The following is a 27,903-nucleotide window of genomic DNA, read 5'->3' as shown; positions in this document are numbered from 1 at the left end:
CATGCAACATTAAGAAAAAATTAACTCCTACTTATCCAACAATGGAGGAATGGTTGACCAAATGACAGCATTAACCAGCTGAAATATTAGTCATTTAAAACATTCACGAGGGGCACCTGGGTGGCTCAGTTGGTTAAGCATCCGACTTCGGCTCAGGTCATGATCTCGCGGTTCATGACTTCGAGCCCCATGTCGGGCTCTGTGCTGACAGTTCAGAGCCTGGAGCCTGCTTCCAATTCTGTGTCTCCCTCTCTCTCTCTGCCCCTCCCCTGCTCACACTCTGTATCTCTCTCTCAAGAATATTAAAAAAATAATTATTATTAAAAAAAAGTTCATGAAAACACTGAAACAAAAAAATTCTTGTGAAAAAAGAGCACAACGTATAAATCACACAGAAAGTATGACACAATCCACAAAAAACCTTTAAAAACCACGCAGAGACAAAGACACTAAAGTGATATACCAAAAGGTTAACCGTAGCTGCTGGCAGGGTAAGATTATGGGCAAGTTTCTTTTCCTTCTGTATTTTCTGACTTTTCTATAATGAACACGTTACTTTTAAAATAAAAGGAAAAACGCTGAACTTTAAAAAAATAATACTGTCAGATTCCAAAGGGATCCCTAGTGGCAGGGAACGGGGTCAGGAAGCTTCCCAGGGCCCCTGCCACTGGTGTTCACACCCAACTAGATGGCCATGGGTCTCCTCCACTAGGCTGTGGGCTCTTTAAGGTAAGGCCCTCCCCTCACTCAGCGGAGTGTCCCAGGACACGGCACAGAGCACAGGACACACTCAGCACACAGTGATGGGGGGAAGGGCACTGAACCACCAGCAAATCCTACTCCAGGGACGAGAGCGTCAACAGCTAAACCTCATGGGTAAGGGTTGTGCTGTGTTGCAGGTCAGGCCAGGGTGTGCACGGGGCACGCAAATGGACAACGGTGAAGTCGGAGCCTCCTTCACGACACAGGACGTCTTCACAAGGGACCCCTGCTGGGTCACGTCAAGCTCTCCCACCCCTACCCTTCTGGCTCCAATGACTGAATTATTGCCGATTGCCGGTTCCGCTGAACAGGCCACGTTCTCCTGCACATACCGTTCTCTCTGCCTGCCGGGTCTCCACCACCCGTCCTCCTGGTAAATGAGTCTTTTCATCTCGCTTCAGACAAAAGCCTCTCCCCTGAAATCTCTGCTGTGGTCCCCGCTCAGTCGAACCCTCTTCGCTGCACCCACACACACCCCTTTCCAGCGATTATCTTCCATTCCACAGCTTCTCTGGACAGACACTTGGTCTCCTTATAGATACAGTAACGGTCTTGGGGCGCCTGGGTGGCGCAGTCGGTTAAGCGTCCAACTTCAGCCAGGTCACGATCTCGCGGTCCGGGAGTTCGAGCCCCACGTCAGGCTCTGGGCTGATGACTCATAGCCTGGAGCCTGTTTCCGATTCTGTGTCTCCCTCTCTCTCTCTCTGCCCCTCCCCCGTTCATGCTCTGTCTCTCTCTGTCCCAAAAATAAAAAAATAAAAAAAAAAAAAATAGATACAGTAACGGTCTTTATTATGCCCGCCCCCCCAGCAGAGCCCAGAGCATTGTTGAATATTTGCATGGATGGATGGACGGATGGTGGGCAGACAGGATGTGGAGGGCTATGGTAGTCAGAGAAGGCTTGGTGGCCACGAGGGGACAGAGCCGGGCCTGGAGGCAAGCGGGGTGGACGCAGGAAGAAGGGAGGAAGGCACGGAGGGGGATGCTGCAAGCCGAGGCCCAGAGAGAGAAGCAAGCCAGGCTCTGAGGGTCACCAATTTTACGTGGTCCTCAGATGAGCATCTCTTCTACCAACAGTTACAGGAGTTTACTTCAACGGATACTTTCTACTTGGGGCAACTGATACTGGTTTTCCATTCACGGTAACGACAAAGTTTCTTCAGTTAAAAAATGAAGTAATTTAGGGGCGCCTGGGTGGCGCAGTCGGTTAAGCGTCCGACTTCAGCTCAGGTCACGATCTTGCGGTCCGTGAGTTCGAGCCCCGCGTCAGGCTCTGGGCTGATGGCTCAGAGCCTGGAGGCTGCTTCCGATTCTGTGTCTCCTTCTCTCTCTGCCCCTCCCCCCTTCATGCTCTGTCTCTCTCTGTCTCAAAAATAAATAAACGTTAAAAAAAAAAAATGAAGTAATTTAAAGAAAAACGACTGGTTCTGATATGGAGATGTTGTCGCAAAAAGCATGGCAGCTACCCCTAGATAGGACATTTCTGCAGGAAAGCAAGGAGCTCTCTCAGCTTGGCCAGAACAGGAAGCCAGACTGCGTAAACAAAGCTGGCGAGGCAGGGGGGTGAGGTCAGATCCAAGGGCCTGGAGGCAGCCTGCGAGGCAGAGGCTGTCATAAGTTATGAGGGCAAAGGGACAGGAAAGACGCGTGGGGAGGAAAATGCTCGTTCTCTTTAGCCCCACAACCCACTCCTGAGGGTTTACTGCAAGGAAGTGACTCTAAGGAGGGGAAAACATACATGTGTGCGTCTAGATAAACAGATAATCAGTAACCACTGCAACTAAGACACAGCAAAAGGCTTGCAAACCGGTCATTTACTGAATCCTCACAACCCCAATGAGGCAGGCACTCTAACGTGAACATCCTAGAGAGAGATGTAGACAGAACAGCCCGACTCCGGGCTTTGCTTTCCTCGACACCACCGCATTTTAATGGCTGTATTATATACCATTGTGCTACCGTGCCACCATTTTTCAACCGACTGTCATTCGCTTTCCCCAGTGCCCTGCCACTGTGATTCTCCTACAGACACGCCACAAAGAAGGAGCCAAAACCAAAGGGATCTGGGTTTGAGTCCAGACCTGTCCCTAGATTTCTTCTGTAACTAAGGGCACTGGCTTTCTGGGCTCGTCTGAGCTGAAACTCTCTTAGGACGTCATGCTGGAAAAGTGTGGTCTTTGCATGGGTCACTGGAGAAGCACGTTCAGAGAGGAGTTTTCAAATGTGGCTGAGTTCAGGCAGCAGCAAAGGCAACAGCCCACTTGAGAACACAGAGTCCAGATTCTAGTGTGTCAGACACAGGATGCCAGTCCCAATCGCCCTAGTGATGTACTGTGGGATCTGGGGGCGAGCCACAAACCTCATGTGGGCAGCAAAACTCCGTGACCAAAGAGGTTACGTGCAAAGGCTTTAAAGTCATAGCAACCAGGTTCAAGCCCCAGCTCTGCCATTTATTAGCAATTTACATCAAGTCTCTAAATTTCCATAATTATCATTTACATAAAGACCGAAATTCACAGGATCCCATGCTTAGGAGCTAATTCTAGGGGCCAAAGAGAATAATGCATGTTAAGTACTAAGTAGAGTAGGGCTGGTGCCTTCCTTTCCTTGTTAACTCTGAGGGCTTGCTAAATGCTTCAGCCGCCTTAGAATCCGCTTGTACTTGTTAGGACCCATGGCCCATCACCTGAGGCTTGGAAATCGTTTTTTCCCTTTCCTGAGACACTGGGCCATGTCATGGAATTCAACTCATGGGGTTTTATCAGTTAATTCAATGGCTCACGAGGCACTCTGAGCTCATCCTATGGAGGTCCAACACTATTTCTGTGTCCTTGTCCTGCCGATTAGTCACATGATGGGAGGGCCCTTCCTTGGGGACCATGGCAACCAGTACTTGCTTGTTATTTCAAGAAATGCCTTCTCGACAATCAATATGTACCAAACAGATACTGTGGAATCAAAATAAAAGCAGGATCCTGGGGAAAACGCCCAGGATGCTTCTGTGTGCTCTCCATCTGGGATTCAGCAAGCTCAGAAACCGCAGTCCATGGCCAAGAGGGGAAAAAGCCTTACAGCCCTGTGGTACCAGTTTTACGGCAGGCAAGAGGACAAGGGAACTCCATCTAGGTGGCAGTTGAATAATCACTTCTGGAGAAAGTGATCTAAAGGAAGAATGAAGAAATCAACGTTAAGAAAATGTGAAGACTGGGCCCATTTTCCAGGCGTATCACCAAGTGCCAAGTAAGACAACAAGGAATAGAGGTTGCCATGAATGGAGGCCATGGAGGCCATGGAGACCCTCCCCATCCTGCAAGCAGGTGCCGACATCCACAGCCCGGCATTCTCAGTTCCTTAAGATCAGGAACCTCTTTCAGTACCTTAGATTGGTTTTACCTCTTGGGGTTGGACTAATTCCACTGGTAACATAGGTAGGCAGACCACCATAGTCTTTCTGTTCATTTCTGGCCCTAGTTGCAGGTGCAGCACAGCCAGGGCATGGAGTAAGTTGATCCTGAATTCAAATGCTAGCTTGGTCACAAACAACTACTGTATCCCCGATAGTGCATTATTTCAGAGCCCAGCTGGATATGCACAGAAAGGAGGAGACAGGACAGGTGGCAGTAAAGACTACATAGTGCTCAGGGTCTTAAGAGTAATTCAAGGTTAGAAGTTACAATGTAGGAAACAAGGTTTCCCTTTAAATGAAGAACCACAGTCACGGCAAGCTCATTCTTGTAGCATCTTAAGATGGGCTCCAAGTCATCAAAGCAAAACCAGGGACAGCTGCCTAACACAGTCTGCTTTGAGCTGCAAAACATATAAAGGCACTAAAGAACACTGGTTACAACCATCAACATAAACACTTTCCTCTGTACATAAAAACAACATCGTAGGACCAGCCGAGGATTCTAGAATGGAATCTAGAATCAGAAGACCAAGTTCAAAGGCCACCTCTACCCCTTACTAGCTGTGTGACCTTGTACAAGATACTTCTTCCCTTCTTAGGCCTCCATTTCCACATCTGCAAACTGTGTTGGGGGGCACCGTGACCAAAATGGGGCTACGGTACAGATCACAGGAGATGGTATCCACGATGCTCAGCACACAGGGGCTGGCCCAATGCAAGTCCCCCTGGGTGATGAAGCCTCTAAGCCAAGGCACAGAGGGCTGCTCGGTCCAAGAGCAAGGTCCCTGGAAGCCACAAAGTCACAGCCTCCCCTTAGTGTGATCATTACATCTGCTTTTCAGATTTGTGGTATTTCTCATTACAGGGATTTTCAGATTCAACCCAAGTCTCTTCCCCATAGAACAGTGCTCATTTATATGAATGATATTATATGAATGATCAAGTCCCTACAGATAATAACGAACCACACAGGCCTCCTGTGTGGACACTGTGTAAACAGTGTTCTTATTTAATCCTCTACCCTGTAAAGAGGCAGATGTTATGTGCATTGTACCGATCAGGAAGCTGAGGTTCAGAGACATTAAGTAACTAGTTGAAGCTCACACAGTTCACAGGCAGCCACAGTGGGAATCAGAGCCAGGAGTCTCCTGCTATACCTTACGAGGCTGGCTTCCAACAAGTGTTTTCTCTGCCCATTTCCCTTTATTTTGCCTCCTTACCCCTAAACCCCAACACTCTACATGCCTTAAAAATCAAAACAGGCCCTCAAAACAAAACATTCAGCGCCTGAGGAGCAAAGTCTCGCAGGTCTGTGGCAGTTCACAAATGCAGCACTGACTAGCAGAAGCTGGGAGCACCTACGAACACCTGCCTGTTCAGAAAGACGAAAATGGCTCAGAAAATAACCACAGTCCCGGGGTGGGAGAGGGGGGCGGGGGGGAGGCAGGAATGACAAGCATCACTGATTAGCATCATGCCCCATTCCACTCAAAGACCCTGGATACCAAATGTAACTGGCCCTCCAGGGTTGGCCACTCATGCCAGGAGAAGAAAAACCTAAGCCATTTTCCAGAAGAGTGACTTTCATTATAAGCTGGATGGAACAAAAGTACCATTCCAAACAACTTGTTCAGGGATAGTTAGGTGCATCTCTACAAGGCCCGTAAGTAACAAGAGTTTCCAGTGAGCTACCAAAGAAGCACTTTCCTGAGAGCTAGGTATTCCAATACAAAGCAGAGGGAGTCTCCACATTCGGCTGCGATAGCACGTGACCGACAAGTCCACAGCACCGATAACAACACCGCCTTATTACTGATGTTAATAATGTTACCACGTCGGGCTTGACATGTATTAACTCATTTAACCCTGGCAAAATCCATCAGAAATACCTGTAATTTTACCATTTCATAGACAAGGAAACTGAGGCAGAGAGTGAAGGAAGCCACCACGTCTGCAGGTGTGGATCTAAATTCAGGCTCCAGACCCTGCCCTTCAACTGTCCCTGCACTCCAGAATCCAGAGTGCCTGGAATCATTCGGAAACTCCAAGCCAGCCATGTGACTCTGCGCCCAGTGCTCAGGGCCACCACGTGCAGAGCCACCAGTGAAGCTCAGAGCCATCAGGATGACTGCTGCCACCAAATCCCGATCCCACCGCTGCCAGTGCCTCCGGACAACCTTCAACGTCAGGGTGGCTTGAACAGCTAACGGGTGCACTGACCCCATCTCAGAGGCAGACCCTGCTCAGCTCCTTCCGTTCTTGTCACCCCTACCTAAAGTGAAACTGACAAGTGGGAGCCCGACACTGGCTCTGGACTGCCAGAAAAGTGTCACACTTGGAATCACCCTGCTCAAAGTGTTTCATCTGTGTAGGGCTAAACCACATGAAGTGCTGACAATCGGCCATTTCTGACCTAGGAAAACAGCAATTCCATACAGTTCAACCTCACAGGGAAGGGGCCCTCACATTTATTAAGGGCCTACTAGACATCCATGCATTCAACAAACACTATGGGGCAATGGCCCCTGTGCCAGGGACAATGGAACACTGTGTGGCACTCACACTCCGAGGGGGCACTTATTGTGCCCTTCCCTCCTAAGGGCCAGAAACAGCTTGAGGCATTGGGAGAGTCACCAACTGAAGCCACTCAAGGTCATAGAACTACTGAACTGGGCCCCTAGGCTCTTTCCCCTCAGAGGCCCTGCAACCTGCGGCAGGCTGTGGTGCCCAGGGCTGGGCTGGGCCTTCAGAGGAAAAGGTCAAGGGAATCCTGCAAGGTTTTGTGCAACCAACAGTGTCAGTGGGGGGCTGTCCCAATCACTAGGATACGCACCAAGAACTACTGTCCTACCCACAACGCCAAGATGTGACCCTACTGATGGCAGGTCAAGACAGATCTGTCACTTGAAGGTTTAGCAGGTAGCTTCCCCAAAACAGACTACAGCTCAGAAAGACCCATCCATCTCCTTTCATTTAACAACCCGAAGCAACAAAATCTTCTAACGTCTAAACCCAGGCTTCAGCCACCACGGCCGGACCCACAGGGGAACCGCTCTCGACCTCAGCTTCCTCATCTATAAAATAAGCATCCTGGTAAGTCCATGCAGGACAGGCAGGATAGCAGAATTCCAGAAGCATGCAATTTTGAGCGGGAGGGACCTGCACCGGAATGCTGACTCTGCCACTGACTACCTGGGGGCCTTGCAGCGAGCCACTAACCCTTTCCGAGCTTCAGTTTCCTTATCTGCACAGTGAGGAAACCACCCTCCCAGGGCTGGGTTGAGAGAATTAAAGACCGTGACTGTGTGCATCCAACACAGTGCAGAAGGAGAACCCAGGAGGGAATACTTAATAACCCATGGGGTGAAGACTGCTAACCCAGGCACCTCCAATTCCTGCTGCACAAGCGCCTCAGGACCAAGTCAGAGAACTCAACTCTCAGGACGACCAAAGGTCCACACCCACTATGGCCAAAAGAGATCTGAACACGGGAGCCGTCGAGAGGAGGATACGCAAGGAAGTCAGGACAGCCCGGGTGGGAAATTCTCAAAGAGCAAAGCACGCAAAGTGGCCCAGCCCGGCCACTGCCACGTAGGGGTCTGCCTTCCTCAGTGATGGGTCCCTCTCCAGCCCCAGGGACGGCCGGGAAGTCACAAGGCAAGCTGTGCTCAGCAGCAGAGCAAAGGACTGATACAATCAAAGCCAGATCAGTCAATGGGGCGTGTGACTCTGGATCTCAGGGCTGTGAGTTCCAGCACCACGTTGGGTGTAGAGATTAAAATAAAAAATCTTATAAAAAAAAAAAAAGCCAGCGATGAGACAGAAATTCAAGAATAGCTCCTTCAGTGGCTGTAGTGCCTACAGTCAGACTCTTCACCAGGAGTCTGGGGTAATGAAAGCTCCTCCTCGCAGTTTCTTAGCCCGAAATTCTATGCAGGAAGCCCGTTCATGGGAAATCTGATGTACCCCTTCGGGGCCAAACCTCACAGTGGGGAAGCCTTGAGAAGCAAGCCAGACCCGAACCCTCCGGCCACCGATCACGGCTCTGGGCGACGAGGAAGGATGAGGGCGTCTGGTACCACCAGGAAACACACAGTTCCACTGGGAGGCCGCCCACAGAGAGCACGTGCAAAAGTATCTTTTCATAACTTAGGATTTTAAACGATCGATATTTCACTCATTAAATGTAATGAGTCCTCTGCCTGAATCTTGGAGAAAACTCTGAAACAGTTAAGTCCCGATAATACTAACATCCTGGTCTCGCGGCAGGTCCCTGCTCAGAAGGGTCCTGGTGAGTTCAGGCTTGGGACAGGAAGCTTCACGAGCAGTTGTAGGCAGTGGGTGAGAAGTTCAGGGGCTGAGCAAGCGACAACGACTGCTGGCAGTCTGCAGCGTGGTGAGATCTTTGTGGCCAGGGCACACCAGGCTGCAAGCCCTAAGGACTGCTAGCCTTTGGGGAGCCTGGGTGGCTCGGTCGGTTGAGCCTCAGACTCTTCGTTTCGACTAAGGTCACGATCCCAGGGTCGTGGGATCGAGCCCCACATCAGGCTCTGCGCTAAGCGTGGAGCCTGCTTAAAATTCTCTCTCTCCCTCTGCCCCTCTCCCAGGCTTGCACGCGCAAGCTTTTTCTCAAAAAAAAAAAAAAAGACTGCCGGCCTTGGGCAGAGGACTCTACTTCTCAGGGGCTCTCTGCACAACGGGCCACTACAACTTGCACTTGCCCTCCAAGCCGGAAACACGCGGGGTGGGAAGAGGAGGAAGCAGGGAGAAGGGAAGGCAAGTGGCTCCCTTAAGCTTAAGCCCTTCTGATGTGGACTCCCCCAACCCCACCCCACCCCGGTTGCTGCTGCATGATGTGTGCCCCAGACGTGTGCCCCAGTCTGTCAAGACTCCAATTAACCTGTCTCCACCCGCCTCCTCCGCCTAAGACTCATATCCCATCAGGTCTATCTGATGGCTCGGTGAGCATCCACACGACAAACGGCTGGATGGAAGAAACGCCTGGAGGCAGCAGCGTGGGGGCCCAGAGCCCAGGCTGTGGGGTCCAACTGCCCAGGCGGCCTAGGTTTCCTCGCCTGCATGACGAGGGTAACACGAGAACCTGCCTCATAGGACTGCTCTGGGCATTCAAAAGTAGTCAACAAAAAGTAGCTCCTGTTATGGTCGCGGCCACCATGCACAGTCCCCCCTCCCCGCCCCCCTGTGGACCGGTGGTCTTAGGTGTTTGCCTGCCCAGAGCCTAAGGCTGTGCAAGACGAGTGGAACTGGGGGCCACCCGAAGATACAGGATTGCTGCGCTAACCAGACTAAAATCCCCGCTTAGTTGTTAGTAGGATATCAAGGCTTTGCAGACAGTACTATCTAGGATTTAAACTGACCAGAAATAGCAAGTTGGATCAATGATAAAGCAGCCTATCACAATGCCTCACCAGTGAGCTCTGGGGGCACAAATGTCCCTCTCAGACCCAGAGGTGGTAAATCACGGCATCTCACTCTGCCTTCCTATCTTCATCTTTCTTGCCCACTCGTTCCTCTCCGTACCCCGGGCCTCACAGAGGACTGGGACCCTCGTAACCCCACAGGCTGGTGCTGGCGAATGCCTCCCTCCGCTCTCTCACCTCTTGGGGCCTTTGTACACACCAGGGCCAGATGACGCTTCCTAAAATACCACGACTCTGCCAGCCTCCTCAAATTTCTACCTGCCCCGTCAAATATTTAACTGGCTCCACGCTGTCCCAGATCAAACGCAAACTCCTTAGCTTAGCAACTCAGGCACTCCCCAGCTGACTCCCAGGACTGAGGCACCCCCACTCGCTCCGTCTACTCCGTGGCTGATCTCCAAACTCACAAGACTGACCGGACCCCTGAACTCTGCTTTTGTTCCAGGCAGGGCCTGGAATGGCCTCTCCTTGACTGCACCCCACCCTATCCTCTCTGCCTGGGCAAGGTCTCCCCGGGCTTCACACCCAGCCCCCACCCAAGCTGCCTGTGGGCCGGAGCGGTCTGCAGGGCTTCCTGGAGGAAGTGGAATGCAGGCCGAGCAGACACGTGCCCCTTGCCAATAAAGCCTTTTCCATACTGCGTCCTTCCTGCTGCACGAAACCTTCTGGATGCCTCTGGTCTCCCCTTGCGGATCAGAGAATGGGGATTATGGCTTCTGTTTGTGTCCCTTACTCTGCAGTGTGCAGAATAAGACAAATAATAACCATAGCTACCACCTACTGTGTGCCAAGCGCTGGATTCAGTACGTTGCAATTTTCCTTCTCCCAGTATCCCCGTAAAACGTTACCCACGTGCTATGGATCAAGAAACTGAGGCCAAGGGAGATTAGTACTCCCGCCTCAGATCACCGCTGAGGCAGGACTCCGACCCGCCTGGGCCCAGCTCCAAAGCCCACGTTCTGTGGTGCAGGCGGCAAACACAGGACAAGGACTCTCGGCTCTCACTTCGCATTGCCTGGCGTTGCTGAAGCGCCCACCGAGTGCCAGGTGACCAGTGCAAGGTGTGGGTGATGAGCGGGCACCAAACAGATGAGCGCCCTGCTCTCACGGAGCTCACGTGCTCGGTCCCCAGTCTTGACCCCCTTCTTCCAATCTGGAAAGAGGGCAAGGATTCGGTCCGTAAGGGGTTCCACCAGGCACAGGCCCGAGATACAGCAGCGGGCCGTGACAATACACAAGTGTCTGATGTACGGGAAGCCTTTTTTGTGAAGTAGAGACTCGGGCTCCGTGAGGGAAGCTCTTCACTCGAAGCACAGCCCAAAGCCAAGCAAACCTCAGCAAGCAGTACAGAGTGGAGGAAAGGGGTCTGTCTCTGGAGTCAGAAAACCCAGTCCCCCCTTAATGGCTACAGAGGGACTCCCCACATACCCCTTTGAACCTCATCTGTAGTAGGGTGATAATAACAACAATAGTGACTGTGTATCCGATCGTGTGCCAGATGCCGTTAGAAGCACTTGACGTGTATTATCTCATTTAATCCCCATAACAAGCCTTACGAGGAGGTCCTGTTATTATCCCAAGGCAGTCTGGCTCCGAAGTCCTAACTGCTTATACTGTGCTGCCCGCCTCCCAAGGCTGAACCGTCCTGGCAGGGCTGATGCGGGGATCCAGTGAGTTAAAGCTCGCAGCAGAGCGCATGCACATGGCTGGTGCCCTATAAATGCACATCTCCGCCTCCTTACGCTGCAACACGGCTCTCTGAAAGCCTAGGTTTGGAAATGGCATCGCTCTAGCTGGTCCTAAGGTGGGTGATCTTGTGACGGCATCCTCCAGCCTGGCACGCCCCACTCTCAAGGCTGGGATCCGCTGCACAGAGCAATGGGCCCAGAGCCTGTACTGCAGGCTCACAGCTTCTGAGAAGCGGACTGAGTGTCCAGCACGGGAGTCGGGTGGCCCCAGCCTGGAGTCCCAGGCCTGCCACTCACACCGGTCACTCAACCTCTCGAGCTTCAAGGTTCCAGGCAAGTAAGATGGGGGATGGGCTATAATCTAAGCCATGTTTCTGCATCACAGTAGATTCTCCATCAGTAGCCGCTCCCCAGGTTGGGAGGGCGGGACTTCCACGGCACCACAGCGTTACAGTTCTGGGTAGGAGAGGTGCTGGTGTGGAGAGGATTCACTTCCACAGTTATGGCAGACGGAAGAACAGGCACACTCCGAAAGGTCTGGGAGTGAAGCCTGGCACAAGCCAACCTTCTCTTAAATCTCCTGCTGTGTCTCACGCAAATGGCTTGCGGCTGTTATCAGTCAAGGTTCTTCCCCCTTAAACTTTAGGTAGAAGTGGCATCTCCCCCCCCACCCCCCAAACAACGTAAGCTGTGAGCGATGGACGCTCGTCTTGGTCATCACTGCGTCCCTGACACAGAACGCTGCATAAAGGAGGCACTGAATACACAGAGAATTAATGCTATCCTACAGCTTCGGGCACCCCCTAAGGCACCGCTGTATTTGCCTAACGGCAAGCATCGCCCAGCCTGGGAAGCGGGAGTTGGAAGGTTATGTACCTGCCCAGCTACCATCTCTCCGGGCTGCCTGCCAGTCATCCGTCCTCTCCATGGGACTTCCGAGTTATAAATAGGAATATCTGCTTTCAAACTATGATTTATCATCTCCATCTCAAGCTATTGATTGTTAGCTATTTTTTTCAAGCATTCCACCAAAGAGGCCAGTTAGGTTTAAACGGATGGGACTGTGTGTCCATGTGGGGTCCGAGCTGAACTGTCTCTCGTCTACACCAGGAGACCAGCCAAGACACATTAGTGTCAACTATATTGTTTCACCTTGCAACAATGTGACAGGCCTCTCCTATCAGCTCCTGTCAGGCAAAACCATCCGGGAGCTGGAGGGACAACTCATGAGGGGGCCCCACCATCTAGCACCAGAATCAGAACTCTTAAGTTAGAACAATCATTCTTGACTTAGAAGCTACAGCTACGTAAGGAAAAGTTGTCTATGCATTCTTAACCGATGCCAACAAAAATCATGACATTTACTCCAAAGTCCAACGCATTTTAGATTCTCAAACTGCTATTCCCCTCCATTGATAACTGAGATGTAGCTTGTTTTCTCGACTGTCACACACTACCGAAAATAACCACGGTGGTCTTAACTCATTTACCTATTCCAACATCCCACGTCACCACTTGTGTCCCAGCCCGACTGACCAGTCTGGATTATTAGAGCATTCATGTAAGGGACTGACTTGACAAGCAGCAGTCAGAAATTACTCAGAAGCCTAGGGGAAACAGCACGCTCCCGAGAATGAGTACAAAAACCCAAGTGGCCGAGTTCATGGACATAAGACACGCCCCAAAAGCCATTTCCTTCAGTGCCAGGTGTTGTTCTAGGCCCCAGGGGTGCAGCCATGGAAAACACAGGGGAAAACCCCTGCCCTCCAAGAGCTCCTGTCCTGGCCCGTGCCAAACCCACCTGTACCACCCTCCGAATGACTACTGCTCTGTTCAGTGAGGTCTCCGGTGCAAAGGACCCAGAACACAACCAGTCCTCAGCAAATGCTGCTGCTCCCTTGCCATCGCTGAGTAGCCCACTATTCTGTCTTCTAAACAGTGTCCTTCCTATCTTCTGGCACAGCAGCAGCCCGGGACAGTGGGGAGGACGGAGGTCGGAGGCTGACAGATGTGCTTCCACTGGCTAAGCAACACCTGGAGTAAGTTACTCCACGACCGAGCGGCAGCCTCTTCACCTGTACGACGGGAACAGTTAACTCCCTCCAAGGGCCCGTGTGGATTCAAGGAGCTCATACAGCTGAACTGCACAGCACAGTACCTGGCACCTAGTAGCCCTCAAGAAAGGTCAGCCCTTTTCTTCCAGCTCCTCCACCGTTCTTTCAGACTGTCCAAATAAAACCCAAATACAGGACTCCTGAGAAGCATCATATGTCGCTGTGCTGCTCCTCCTAGGTCATTACGGGCCTTGTCCCATTACCTTTGGAGAATCGGGCACCTGGGGCTAAGCCAAGATGCCCCTCCCTGCCAGATATGCTGCCGTGAGCAGCCCCGCCTGGCCATGTTCCCCTCCCTGCTTTTGCCCCAAGAGCAAATTTATTAAACCTCCCCCCACTTTTAAAGTCCTCACCCAACACTGTCCTGGAACACTTCCCCACCCAGGCCCGGGGCGGGGCCGCCTCCCAGCAAAACACCCATCAGAGAAGTCCAATCGCATTAAAAATGGCATAAGCCATATTTTGAATCAATATACAGGAAGGCACCAAGAAAAAAACACAGCCACCCTTAATTAGTCATCCTGGTTCAGCAGCCACATCTCTTCATGAAACAAGAAACTGAGACCCTCAAAACACTCTGAAGCCCAAAGTCCACACGCAAACATCTGCCTGCACTAGGCAGGAGGAGCAGGTGGGTGGCCTGAGCTCTGTCAACCCATCTCCAAAGGTTCCTTGACCATCTGAGGCAGAGAAGCCCTCTGGCCCTCCAGTCTGGGCAGAGAGCCCGTCCTGCAGGAGGCTGCAAGGTGGAGGTAGGGCAGGCTCACTTGCGTTGGCCCAGGTGAAACCTCGGGCCATCCGGAGGACCCAGTGCACCTGCCACCATGACTAAAACAAACACCACGAGTGGAACTGGCTAGCTGTCTCTCTCGGTGTCTGGCTCACCTGATCCGAGGCACCTCCATAATCAGCAGTTCCAACCCTCACAAGCTGACAGTTCAGGGGGAAGGGGAGGCTGCGCCTGCTGTGCTGCATCGTGTCCGGGCCGTTTGTTGGCCTCGGGGCCTGCTGGTCCCCGCCAGGGGCCGCGGCCTCACAAGGGCGATTGTGCGTTCATTCCTGCCCCGGAGACTCCCCCCGCCCTCATCCCTCTGCTCCCACTCAGGCCCCGGCACGACGCCCCACAAGCACCGCACGGGGGCAGCGGCCGCGGCCGCGGAAGGGGCCCCGCAGAGTGCGGCGCTGCCTTCCTGCCTTCCGGGCACACAGGTGCCCGCCCTTCCCTCGCTCGGTCCAGGCGGCCTCCCCAGAAGGGGGCAACCCTCCACCTGAGAAGTCACAGCCCCGGGACCACCACCCTCCCCGCGGGCTGGAGAGCTCCCGATGCTTCCCAGAGGCGGCAAAGAAGGTTCGCCCTGGGTAGAGGGGAGGGACCACCTGGGTCGGGGGCAGGGAGCAGGGCCCTGGAGAGAGGGTAAAGGCCAGGACAGAGGGGGGCTGACGGAGGCTACGCTAAGGGCGGTGGGAAGTCCGGGGAAGAGGATGGGAGGGGGGTGTTAACGTCCAGGCGGGGGCCACAGACGGAGGAGGGAGAGGTCCAGACTAAGGCCAAGGAGGGAAGAGAAGGCTCAGGCTGAAGCCTTGGAGGAGCGGGGAAAGAAATCTAGGCTGGGACCACTGGAGGAGGCGTTGACGGGGGCCCAGACCGAAACCACGGAGAAGAGTCGGAGGGAGACGGAGGCCTAGCCCGGACCACAGGGAGGGGAGCCCAGCCTGGGCCACGGGAGGGAGAAACGAAGGCCTACCCTGGCCGCAGGGACGGGGAAAGGGGACCCAGCCCGGGCCGTGGGCAGGGGCAAGGGGGACCACGCCTGGGTCACCGGAGGGGGTGCCTGGCCTGGACCACGGGTCCAGGAGGGTCTAACCTGAGGTGCGGGGGAGACTAGCCAGACCGAGAGGCGGAGAGTGGGACTCCAGCTTGAGCCAAGGGCGGGGGCTGGGAGAGGGAGGCAGGGTCGCTGCCCAGCCCCGCCGCCCGGGCCGGCAGCCCCCTCCCGAGCCGGCAGCGATGGTGTCTACCTGGGTCCCAGACCCCGCCCCTCCCCCACCCGGGGGACCCACCCTTCTCGGGCCGGGGGGTGGGGGAGGACGGCGGAGGCAGGGGGACACGAGCTCCGGCGGGGCCCCCGGGCCTGGGAGAGGGTGACGTCGGGCCTTTACCATGGTGGCGGCGGCGGCGGCGGTCCCGGTCCCGGCGTCTGTGGCTCTCCCCCCCGCAGCAGGGCCCGGCGCTTCCACTTCCCCGGGTGCCCAGGAGTGAACATCCGGGTCAGCGGCCCCCTCCCCCCGCGCCGGGCCGCCGCCACCTTCCTTCCCCGCCCCGGCCGGGCCCGGGCCCGCCCCCACGCAGCCGGCTCTCGGCCAATGAGCGCGCAGGGCCGCGGCGATCGCCAAGTATGGAGCGCGGCGCGGGGGGGAGGAGCGCCGAAGGGGGAAGTGAGGGGCGGGGCCTGCGAGCGGGGCGGAGCTGGGCGCGGCGGCTGGCGGGGTGGGCGGGTCCGTCCGAGGCGCGGGGACCCGGCCGGGGGGCCGGCAGGGGGTTTCCGCCCGCACCCACGCCCTAAGTCGCACCCGGTGGCTACCGAGGCGGGGGTGGCGGAGCGACAGTGCGCGCGGGCCTCCGGGGCGGGGACGAGGAGGGCCCTGGGACTGGGAGGGGTCAGGCCCTGCCCTCCCCTCCCGGTGCACCCGCTGTCTCCCGCGCGGACCCGGAACTGGTGTTGCGGCGGACCGGTCGGTCCCGGGGAGAGCGTCCGAGCGATCCCGAGGTGTGATCGCAGCGCCGCCACTTGCTACGTGGGGACCTGGATCAAGTCGCTGCACCTGAGCCGAATCTCTAAAAAAAAAAAAAAAAAAAGGAGCCCTAGGCCACGCCATTCATTGGGCGCCCACTGTATACCAGGCCCTGTTGGGGGCACCGAAAGAGAGTTGCACTCGACGTGAAGATGCCCTCAGAGCTACCTGCCGCAGGTAGCTGTGAGGACCCCGCAGGTAGAGATTAGAAAACTGGACTCAGGAAATGTTAGGCGTTTACGAGTGTTTTTAAATGTGCTAACAGAGAACCAGCCCAGTCGCCCAGTGGGGTTGCCTCACTCCACAGAGTGACTCAGAAAGTTTTTTTTTCCTTTTCCTTTTTTCTCTCTCACTCGCTCCATTCAACAACTATCTGTTGAGCTTGGTCTAGAAAGCAGAACTAGGATTCTGGCCGTGCTGATAAATACCTGCCCTCCCTGGCTTGCTCACTCTATTTTGTGAGAATCAAATCAGGTCAGCTGCGACAGGATTGTAACTGGTTAGTGTTGCACGAATGGCGGGAATTGTTACCACAGGTCAGGCCATGTCCTAGGCCCCCATCCTCAGGGAGCTCAGAGTCAAATAAAAGCTGCCACTGGCATAAAAATCAATACAAGTAAGCAATTAAGGCCTGTGTTATGGGAATTCAAAGAGAGTGGGACTTAAGAATTTTTTCAGTTGGTAAGCATTTATTGAGCACCTACTGTATACTGAGCACTGTTCTAGGCTCTAAGGATAGAGTAATGAATCTGACAGTCCCAGTCCATGACGTGATAGAGGTGGACCCTTGGAGGAAAGACAATCACCTGGTAAGTAAACATCGTGTCAGGTGGTGATTAGAGGTGGAGAACACTCAGGGCGAGGGAATAGGCAGGCAGATTAGCCAAGTGGGGCAAGGGGAGGGCTAATTTAGAAAGTAACATTTGATCACAGGGAGGCACAAGAACCAGATAGGGCACAGACCCAAAGGGGACAGTCTCTGGTGTGTTCATGGACCAAGGAGGCCCATGGACCGGGCGGCCCAGTTTAACTAGGGGGAGAGCCCTGGAAGCTGAGGTCGGAGGGACACCAAGCAGTGACAGGATCAGGCCTAGGCTTGAGCAGGATCAGGAAGTTGCTGTGTTCTGAGTGGACTGTAGGGGGCTAGGGCCAGTAGAAAGCTATTTAAGGCATGTTTTATTTATTTAAAAAGCACTTAAATGGGGTTTCCTACGTGATGAACACCGTTAAGCACTTTACAAATAATAATTCACTTCATCCTCAAAACAGAAGCCCGAAGAGGTAAACTGAAAGTCACACAGCAGAGAGACGAAGGTGCCTACTACCCTGGGGACACAGTGGACGCAGCAAGGGAAGACCCCTTTCTGGATGTTTGCTGATGGCCTGGCAGTGGGCACAGGAAGAAGAAAGGAGTCAGGAATGATGCTAAGATTTTTAGCTTGATCAACACTGGAAGGGTTAGCCATTTATTGATCTGTGGAAGATGAGAGGAGGAGCAGGCGTTTGTTTTGATTTTTGGTGGTTATTTTTTTCTTTTTTGTCGGGGGAGGATAAGAGTCAGTTTGGGGCAAGTTATGTCTGAGATGCCCGTTGGAGCTCTGAATGCAAACGTCAAGTGATTGGATGTGGAAGTCTGGAGTTGGGGAAGAAGTTAGAGTTGGTATGAGAACTATTAGCTAAGAAATGATATTTTTAGGTACTGAAGGGCCCAAGACATCCAGGTGAGTTCACTTAAGAGGTGAATGTAGAGGAGAAGAGGTCAAGAAGATAAAGAGGAACCAGCAAGGAGACTGAGAAGGAGTGACCTGGGAGGGTAGCAAGAGGACGAAGAGAAGGTGATGTCCTTTTTTTTATTTTTATTCTTGAGAGAGACAGAGAAAGACAGGGTGTGAGTGGAGGAGGGGCAGAGAGAGAGGGGGAGACACACAATCCAAAGCAGGCTCTAGGCTCTGAACTGTCAGCACAGAGCTGGACGCGGGGCTCGAAGTCACGAGCCACGAGCTCATCAGCTGAGCTGAAGTCAGACGCTGAACCGACTGAGCCACCCAGGCACTCCAGGTGGTGTCCCTTCTTAAAGGCAGGGGATAAGAGTATGAGGGAAAGGTTTATGATAGAATAACACTTGAACTGTTTACTTGAAAAAAATAAGACTGACAGGGAATCTTGCTGTTCCAAATGCATTACCTGTATTTTCTCATTTAATCCTCATACAACCCTGTGAGGTCAGTGCCTATTACTCCCATTTCACAGATGAGGGAGCTAAGGCACACAGAGGTTAAGAAACTTGCTCCAGATCACATAGCTAATGAGTTCAAAGCCAGGCAGTCTGGGACCAGAGCCCACATCCGTAACCCTAAGTCTGATCCTGTTGCTTCGCTGCTCACAAAGTTAAGTCACATCTGGGGCACCTAGGTGGCTCAGTCGGTTGAGCATCCGACTTCCGCTCGGGTCACGATCTCGCGGTTTCTGAGTTCGCGCCCTGCATCGGGCTGTGTGCTGTCAGCACGGAGCCTGCTTTGGATCCTCTGTTCCCCTCTCTCTGCCCCTCCCCTGCGTGCTCTCTCTCTGTCTCCAAAATAAATAAACACAGGGGCGCCTGGGTGGCTCCGTTGGTTAAGCGCCCGATTCCGGCTCAGGTCATGATCTCACGGTTCATGAATTCGGGCCCATGTCGGGCTCTGTGCTGACGGCTCAGAGCCTGGAGCCTGCTTCGGATTCTGTGTCCCTCCGTCTCTCGGCCCCTCCCCTGCTCATGCTCTGTACAGGTCTCTCCGTCTCTAATAAATAAATGTTAGGGGAAAAAATTTAAAAAAAGGTCACATCAGACAAGAGGCTCGGGGGACAGCCCCCTCGGTCTCTCTCACGCGGCTCTGTTTTCGCTTCTTTGGATACATCTGCTACATTCTTTACGGTCCTGCACCTTCAGCTTGCTTATACCACTATTCCCTCAACATTTCAGCCTGCTTGGGGTCTATCCTGGTGGTCTTTGTTCCTCCTTCATTCGCTGCATCAGCTTGCTCTATTACCTGGCAAAGTATTTTTCTGTTTCATAGTTCAAATCCCGACAGAATCCAATGGCCCCATCTCATGTCTTAATGATGGCAGCTTGTTGGATAGATCCCCGGCTGATCCCAGACCGAGTCCCCACACGTTGGATCCTACCCCTGACCCGTCAACCATTGCCATGACCATGGGGCCATGGGCATTAAGCATGGCAGCCTGCCGGGGGCTGCGGGTTAGCAGCAACAAACACCATAAATATTTTTAGTACTCTTTCTCCTCCCCTCCTCTTTCAAAAGCCCAACCCCCCTTGAAGGTCATACTGTCATAGTTTCCAGCGGCCCACCTCTCCTTTTTTTGCCCTCATGAACTAACCTCCTCCCCTCTTGTACCTTTCTTTATGACTTCAGCATCCATAAGCATAATCCATCAGAAATCTTACTGACTCCTCAAGGATTTCTTCCTTACCAATGAGTTTTTCCTTCCCTCTGCCTTCAGTACCCGCTCCCACAGTCTTACCTTGAACCTGCTCCCGCCCATAATTGCACGGTCTCAGAACACACAATTGCAAATATCTCATATCCGACTTTAACCTCATTACTATAGTATCACATGCAAGCATTATTTCAACCTCATCAAGCCCTGCAAACCTTCGACCCTGCCAGGTCTTTGCATTTATCTTCCCGTTCACGCTCACCTCCCTCCTCGCCCAGCTTAGTAATAAACGCTACACTCACTTCCTTGCAAAAACCAGTAAGCCCTTGCCCCTCTCTTTTCTTCTAACTGGCACCAACCTTGTTAAGCCTGGCTATTCCCCAACACTCTGCCTGCCTCGGAACGTCGGAACGTTGCTGGCAAATTGAAAGTGACTGGTGTCACTCCAGATTGATGTCCACAAATTTCAAATGAGCCCTCAATCCTGGCTAGCAGGATTGCTACCTCTCTGCCATATTCTGTCCCCCTTGCTACTCTGCGAGGATGATCTATCAGCCTTGACCCTCGGTCCCCTTTTCATCCTTCACTCTAAGCGACGGGCTTGCCTCGTACTTCACAGACATGACAGTATGAATCAGAACCTTCTGGTCTACCAACAACTGTGCATCTTAGCCATGTTCTCTGCCTTCTGGCTTTTGAATGAAGGGTTTGTGCACCCATCGAAGCTGACATCTCCACTCCTACCCTGGATTCCTCTTTCCTTAATCCTCAGTTTCTCCCTCCATACTGGATCATTCCCACCTGCACAAAATAACATGCCCTAATATCTCGTATCCTAAGAAGTTTCAACAACACAAATCTTGATCCCACATCTCTTTATAGCCACCTCCCCATTTGTTTGCTCCCCTTCACCCCAACACCTTGTGAGTTCTCTGCAATGGCTGTTCCCACATCAACTCCAATTTCTCAGATCAGTCTGGGGTTAGCTTCTGCCTCCACCCGTCGGCCTGGAAACCATGTCGTAGAAGCCAGTGGTCGCTTCGGGGTCTCATCTTACAGCTGACCTCATGGTGTTTGCTGCATCGGTCACTCTCCTTGATGCACCTCTCTCGGTGCTCTGGCTTCCTCCGAGTTCCCTTTGACGCCTCCTTGTCTGTATCTACATACTCTTTTGGTTGCTCTGGGTGTTCAGTATCTAGAACGTAACAGGTGTTCAACGGAGGTCTATGAAGTGAGATAGTAGTATCCACATCATAGGAGTGATTCTTGTGTGAACGAGTGGACCAAGATCGACCAATAGAGTATGGCTACTTTTTTTTTTTAATTCTGTTTTTAATGTTTCTTTACTTTTTGAGACACAGAGCACAAGCCGGGGAGGGGCAGAGAGAGAAGGAGACACAGAATCTGAAGCAGGCTCCAGGCTCCGAGCTGTCAGCACAGAGCCAGACACGGGGCCCAAACCCACAAACCGCAAGATCGTGACCTGAGCCGAAGTCGGCTGCTTAACTGACTGAGCCACCCAGGTGTCCCAAAGTATGGCTACTTTTAAATGAGTGCTTACTACATGCTACACTCTTCCCATGCATTACCTCCCTAATTCCTCCTAACAATCCTTTGAGCTAGGAACTTCTATTTTGACCATTTTATGAAAAATGAAGCTGAGCCTTAGAGATGGCTTGCATAGGGGCGCCTGGGTGGCTCAGTCAGTTAAATATCCAGCTTTGACTCAGGTCATGCTCTCACAGTTCCTGAGTTTGAGCCCCTGCGTCGGGCTCTGTGCTGACAGCTCAGAGCCTGGAGCCGCTTCAGATTCTGTCTCTCTCTTCTCTCTCTCTGCACCCCCCTGCTTGTGCTCTCTCTCTCTCCCAAGAATAAATAAAAATTTTAAAAACACTTTTTTTTTAAAGAAATGTCTTGCCTAAGGTCACACAGACAATGCATGGACGAATCTATCATGACTCTTTATGACTCAGCGTCTGTCCCGAGCATCACTAAATTGAGATCATGTGTAACAAAGTGTTTTGTCAGTGCCAAAAGATGATGCTACGACACATAGCACATAGCAAGGCAATTTACACGTAGTAGGGGCCCATAAGTGTTTGCTGAGTGGAGGCAGGGTGGGAGGAAACCCCCGAGCCAAATTGTACTGTCAGCCGAGGAAAGAAAAAGCCATCTTGAAGACCTCAGAGAAACAGCCTTCCACAGCACGTCGAATCTTTTGCAATGCTTATCAGCCAATATAGGACACAGTAGAGCAGGCATTACCCAGAAGCTTGCCCAACGTGGCTTCTCCTTCTCGTTAAGTCTCCATAGCTGGAAATAGGGGGTTAATAAAGGCACACCATCTCAGGGGACTGGGGCTTGCTTAGCTCTTAAATCCCATTTGATTTAACAGGCCTGCTTTCTGAATTGGGGATCTTCTTGGATTACTAACAGTGGTTTTAGATGTTTTACTGTGTCTTTGGAGATACAAGAGAACACTAGGATTAGCCAGCTTTTAACCTCTCTCTCTACTGAATTCTATAGGCAAGGGGTTTCAATCACATTCCTTGAACATTCTAATTCCATATACTACAGTTTCAGTGGGATTTAGGGGTCTTGTTACCAAAGTATCAGAAGGAAGGAACACCACCTGGTAATGTCATCTTCCCCATCGTTCAGCTGGTTCAGAGGTCACTTCTGGGGCATTCTCTCTTTTCTACGACTCAAGACTTTCTCATGCTCAGACCTTTAGTTTGGGTAGAATTGAGGCCACCCCCAGCTCCAGAGGAGAGGATCCTGATTGCCTGAAGACAAAGTATGGACTTGGCCATACTAATGGGTTTGGGAATGGACCATTAATCTAAGTTGGGCCACAGCACTTTCTGCAGAACGCTAATCAAAATAAACTCTGCGTGAAGGGAGTTGGTCCATCAAGTAAGTTTGGGAAATGCTATAAACGATATTCCCTCTTGGGGATTCTCTGCTCACAGGAACCTTACACTTCAATTATGATGTCTCTTCCCAGACTGTTCAACTACTCCCTCTCAACTAGATGATTGCTGTGCTTTTAAGCATCCCGAAGTACTTTCCATCTCACGTTTAAAAAGAAAAAAAGGTCTACATGAAAGCCACCCCTACACCAGCCTACCGCCTATCTCCCGTCTTCCACAGCTACAGAATTGTCAGGCTGTCCTCTGACTTCCTAACTTCCCATCCTATGCCATCACTCCTCCATAGAAATGACCCCAAGGTTGCCCATACATCCATGTCGAAAACACATGGGCTCTGCTCAATCTTCACCTCCTTCGACTGGTCGCATTTGACACCATTGGGCACTTTCTCCTTGAAGCACCTTCTCCCATTGGCTTCCAGGACACCGTGTGACTCTCCCGGTCTTAATCCTACCTCTGTGACTGCTCCTTCTCTGTGTTCTTTGCACACTGTGTCTCTTCTACACAACCATTAAACGATGGGGTCCCTTGTGGCTCAATAGTAGGCTCTTCTCTTAAATTGTGCCCTCTCCTTAGGCCATCTCAACCACGCTCCTGGCTTCGGTGACCAGCTGGCTTCAGTCATGAGCCCACCCCTGAAGCTGGCAGGAATGGGGATGTGATCATGGGCGGGGCGTTTCCCTGGTGATGGGAGGAAATCGGAGTACTGTGACCAAAAGAAGGAGAAAGGGATGCTGGAGAATAGGGGGAAAAAAAAAACAAACCAAAAAGATGGTTATTACAGCCATGCATTCTGGGTAAACTCATGCAAAGCAATGAAACAGGCACGTTTTGGGTCTCAGAAGTTTGTATCATAGAACCCCTACGCAGGACTGAGTACCGTCAAAACAACAGCCTGATTTCCTTGGAAGACGGGACACTGTGTGGTTAGTAGAAGAGGAGCCTTGGCTAGACAGCTTAGATCAACTGTTTCCACCCCTTAGCATCTTGCAAGAACACGTGGCAAGAAGCAGGGAAGTAAACAGGCCACCTGCAATCCACTTCTTTTTAATATATCCCCAAAGTCAGTGCCAAGAGGACCTCTTAGTCCGAGGTTAGACACCATCATCTCAGGGCTTTTGTTTTTGCTCTCCTAGGGGGTACCTGGAGAACTCACAGCTGCCTTCTGCTAGACCAGAACTGTTGTGTATCCTGACCATCTGTGGGGTCTTGCTCAGAGTTACAGAAAGGCCTCTCACATGTGGGCCAGCTGTTGGAGTTTTTACACGCATACTTGGGAGAATTCATGTTTGGTTTATTAAGCTGGCCAGCCAGCCACCCACCAGGCTTGGGATGGGCCTCTACAATGTGTCTGAGGCTGACCCTGCCTCCGCCATGCAGTTTTTTTCTGACAGTCCCCTCAGAAGCTGAGTTTGGGGCCTCCTGTTCTGGGTTCTCCCGGAAACCCTGTGTTTTGCACACCTTTTCACTTGCAATTTGTCCCCTCTGCTTTCAGGGCTCCTTGAGACAGAAACTCCAAGTCCTCTCATTAATAATTAGCATAGTACCTGGGATATGGTGCTCTGTGAATGAAGCCTGTCAAAAGATGAGCCAGAGAACCTCCAAGCACAGTCGTCGGGGATGTAAACCTCAGCTCCTCCAAAGCACACATCCCGCGTTCCAATCAGACATTGCAATGTCGCAAATGAAACTAGACCAGATGCAGAACTGACGTAGGAGCTGGTATAGGGGCGGGACTTAGGGACCAGTCTAGTGAAACGGTGCAATAATAAATCAGAACAACAACCCACTGAAAATCAAATATTTAAAAATGCCATTTATGAGGGGCGCCTGGGTGGCTCAGTCGGTTAAGCGTCCGACTTCGGCTCAGGTCATGATCTCGCGGTCCGTGTGTTCGAGCCCCGCATCAGGCTCTGTGCTGACAGCTCAGAGCCTGGAGCCTGTTTCAGATTCTGTGTCGCCCTGTCTCTCTGACCCTCCCCCGTTCATGTTCTGTCTCTCTGTCTCAAGTAAATAAATAAACGTTAAAAAAAATTTTTTTTAAATACCACTTATGAGGGCGCCTGGCTGGCGCAGTCAGTAGAGCATGTGACTCTTGATCTCAGGGTCATGAGTTCTAGCCCCACGTTGGGCGTAGAAATTACTTAAACAAACAAGCAAGGAAAAACACACAAAAAAATACTTAGGGATGGGGCGCCTGGGTGGCTCAGTCGGTTAAGCATCCAACTTTGGCTCAGGTCATGATCTCACGGTCCATGGGTTCGAGCCCCGCGTCAGGCTCTGTGCTGACGGACTTGGAGCCTGGAGTCTGCTTCGGATTCGCTCTTTCCCTCTCTCTCTGCCCCTCCCCTGCTCACACTCACTGACTTTCTCTCTTTCTCTCTCTCAAAAATAAACATTAAAATTTTTTTAAAAATTACTTACGGATACATTTAATGAAAGATATACAAGTCCTGTGTACCCTGAAAACTAGAAAACATTGCTCAATAAATAGATGTCCCCTATTCATGGGTTGGAAGACTCAGTATTGTTCAGATATTCATTCCAACAATCTATAGATTCAGTGCAATCTAATTAAACATCCCAGCAAGTTTTTTTTTTTTTTTCCTTCTAGAAATTGACAAGCCGGTTTTAAAATGTACATGGAGGGGCACTTGGGTAGCTCAGTCGGCTCAGGTCATGAGCTCACGGTTTGTGGTTTCGAGCCCAAACCTGCTGACAGTGTGGAGCCTGCTTAGGAATCTCTCTCTCTCCCTCTCTGTCTGTCCCTCCCCTGCTGGTGCTCTGTCTCTCGCAAAATAAATAAATACAACTTAAAATTTTTTTTATAATAAAATGTATCTGGAAATGCAAAGACCTGGCGTGAGGCTCTTAAGGGAGGAAAATAAAAGTGAGAGGACGCGCCTGCTACCTGATTTCAAGACCTACTGCAAAGCTGTAGAAATAAAAACAGTGTGTCATTGGCAGAAGAGACGCACAGATCAATGAAACAGAGTAGTCCAAAATTAGACCCACACATATACATCCAAATAATTTTTGACAAAGATACCAATGTATTTCAGTGGGGGAAGAAAAGTGTTTGAAACAAATGGTACCAGAACAACTGAAGATCCATGTAGAAAACAGTGAATCTTGACTCGTGGGTCATTCCATGCGTAAACATGAACTCAACTGCATCACAGACCTGGGGCACCTAGTTGATTCAGTTGGAGGAGCATGTGACTCTTGATCTTGGGGTCATGAGTTCAAGCCCCACGTCGGCTGTAGAGATTACTTAAAAATAAAATCTTTTTTAAAAAAAGCTAAAACTCAAGCTCCTGGAAGACAACATGAGTGAAAATCTTTGCAACACTGAGCAGGCAGAAGTTTCTCAGGATACAAAACACACTAGCTAGGAAAAAAAAAAACCCTGATAAATTGGACTTGATTTTTTTTTTAATTTTTTATTGTTTATTTATTTTTGAGAGAGAGAGAGAGAGACAGTGTGAGCAGGGGTGGGGAGGAGGCACAGAGAGAGGGAGACACAGAGTCCAAAGCAGCTCCAGGATCTGAGCTGTCAGCACAGAGCCCAATGCGGGGCTCAGACCCACAAGTTACGAGATCATGACTCAAGGCGAAGTGGGAAGCTTAAGCGACTGAGCCAGCCAGGCGCCCCAAATTGGACTTGATTAAAATAAAACAATCCTGCTTTTCCAAAGATACCATTTAAGAAAAGGATTTCAGAACCATGTAAAGCATTGTTTAACTTTACATAGGACTTAAAATCTTTTTGAAAGAAAATGGCATTCTCTTCACTACATGAGCTCCAATCCTTCCAAATAAATAAACATAAATATTAGCTTTATTTTTTAGTCAAGGGAACCAATGGAGTGGATAGCATAAGAGGTCCTTTGTTGAGATTGTTAACTCCCAGGACCAGGCTAGACCCAACGACCTATTTATTGAAGGCAATTGATGTCATTATAGTCAGGAAGACTCCAGATTCTGGCCGAAAAGGAAAGCAGAGGTCAAAGGCAGAGAAGTGACTGCAAATATCTGGCCCAGCAGGTAAAGTGACTGTACCCAGGGAAAATGAATCACCAAGTCTGAAGGTAGGCAGGTGGGGGACAGCATGCAAAGGAGAAAAGCAGAGGGCATGATGGGTCAGGTTGATTCAGCACAGAGGCCCAGAGTGATGACGGTAGAGATGGTGCTCATTTCTAACCCTCACTGGTGCTCACTGGTTTGACCGCTTGAAACAGCCAGGCAGGAACAGACATACTTGATTTCAGATCCTATAAGGTCTGACCCCATGTAAAACCTATACGTATCAAGAAAACTCCAATTGCCAGACTTCTCTGTTAGGCGCCACTCCCCGGACAACTGCCATTGTAGTTCTGTTGGCTTCATCTGGATGACTTTTCATTCTTTGCTCCACACTAGCTATGATTGCTGTAGGTATGTAGCACAGGCAGGTCACCTGTTCCACTTCCTCTTCCCGGACGCAAACATCGTCTGTATTTCCCAGCCTCCTTTGAGGTAGGTTGTGGTCATGAAACTGGTTTCATCCAATGGAATGTGGGAGCAAGTAACATGAGCCACCTCCAGGCATGGCCACAAAAGGCCACTTGTAACCTGTCCCATTCTCTCTCTCTCTCTCTCTCTCTCTCTGGTCATCAGCCAGCCGAATGCAGAGGAAGCAAGAGAAGACTCCACGATGGAAGAAGCCTGAATCCCCTCCCAGGACAGTTCACAGTCCCAGTGTCTCAGGGAGAAAATAAACCTGTATGATCGTAAGTCACTGAGAACTGGAGGTTGTTTGTTTCGGCAGCTAACGTTATCCTGACCAACACAAGTCTCAAGAGCTCCCCATGATAGCTTCCAATCTAGCAGGTAATGTTTGGGGCCACCAATTTAAGCAGGATTTCCATACCAGTGTGAAGATTCCGTAGGTATCTCAAGATAGAGTTGGTGAGACGGGGCAAAGGTCACACAGCTACATGGATGGTGAGCCGGGGTTTGAATGGAAGTCTGTCTGACCCCAAACCTATGCTTTTCTAATTCTTCCACGTTACCCAAAAACAAAGAGGTGTTTAGATGTTTCGAGTGATGATCATCACAAGGACAGGCTGTAGGGCTCTGCGTAATTTACTCTCTGGCACATTTGTGCTATGTATTTTTTTTTTAAGTTTATTTGTTTTGAGAGAGAGAGAGAGAGATGGAGAGACAGCGCTCGAGCAGGGGAGGGGCAGAGAGAGGGAGAGAGAGAGAATCCCAAGCGGAATCTGCCCTGTCAGTGCGGAGCCCAGCACAGGGTTCGATCCCATGATCCTGGGATCATGACTTGAACCG

At 51.3% G+C, this 27,903-nt stretch overlaps 1 protein-coding gene and 1 long non-coding RNA gene across 4 annotated transcripts in view; one reads left to right on the top strand and one right to left on the bottom strand.

Annotated features, from left to right (window-relative positions):
* Nucleotides 1-15,807, bottom strand: part of CAPZB (capping actin protein of muscle Z-line subunit beta) — a 135,214-nt gene extending 119,407 nt beyond the window's left edge. For 2 of the 3 annotated variants that reach the window (XM_047082737.1, XM_047082736.1), the window contains exon 1: nt 14,297-14,401. In XM_047082737.1, coding sequence (XP_046938693.1) covers nt 14,297-14,386 — 90 coding nt within the window. In that variant the 5' untranslated portion in view covers nt 14,387-14,401. Of the gene's footprint in view, nt 1-14,296; nt 14,402-15,571 lie in introns of those variants that run through there. The other variant, XM_047082739.1, reaches the window with a different exon arrangement.
* On the top strand, nt 14,617-27,348 carry LOC124514632 (uncharacterized). Its single transcript, XR_006962639.1, has 2 exons — nt 14,617-14,759; nt 27,232-27,348. It is a non-coding gene; the product is annotated as an uncharacterized LOC124514632 (long non-coding RNA).
* Nucleotides 27,349-27,903: the final 555 nt, after the last annotated feature.

The sequence above is a fragment of the Lynx rufus genome, unplaced genomic scaffold (assembly GCF_022079265.1).
Source record: "Lynx rufus isolate CCGP_SWC_20201006 ecotype Redwood Valley unplaced genomic scaffold, mLynRuf1.p SCAF_2, whole genome shotgun sequence".
Lineage (NCBI taxonomy): Eukaryota > Metazoa > Chordata > Mammalia > Carnivora > Felidae > Lynx > Lynx rufus.
The sequence above is the reverse complement of the archived record's forward strand: the minus strand, read 5'-3'. Positions and strand labels throughout refer to the sequence as shown.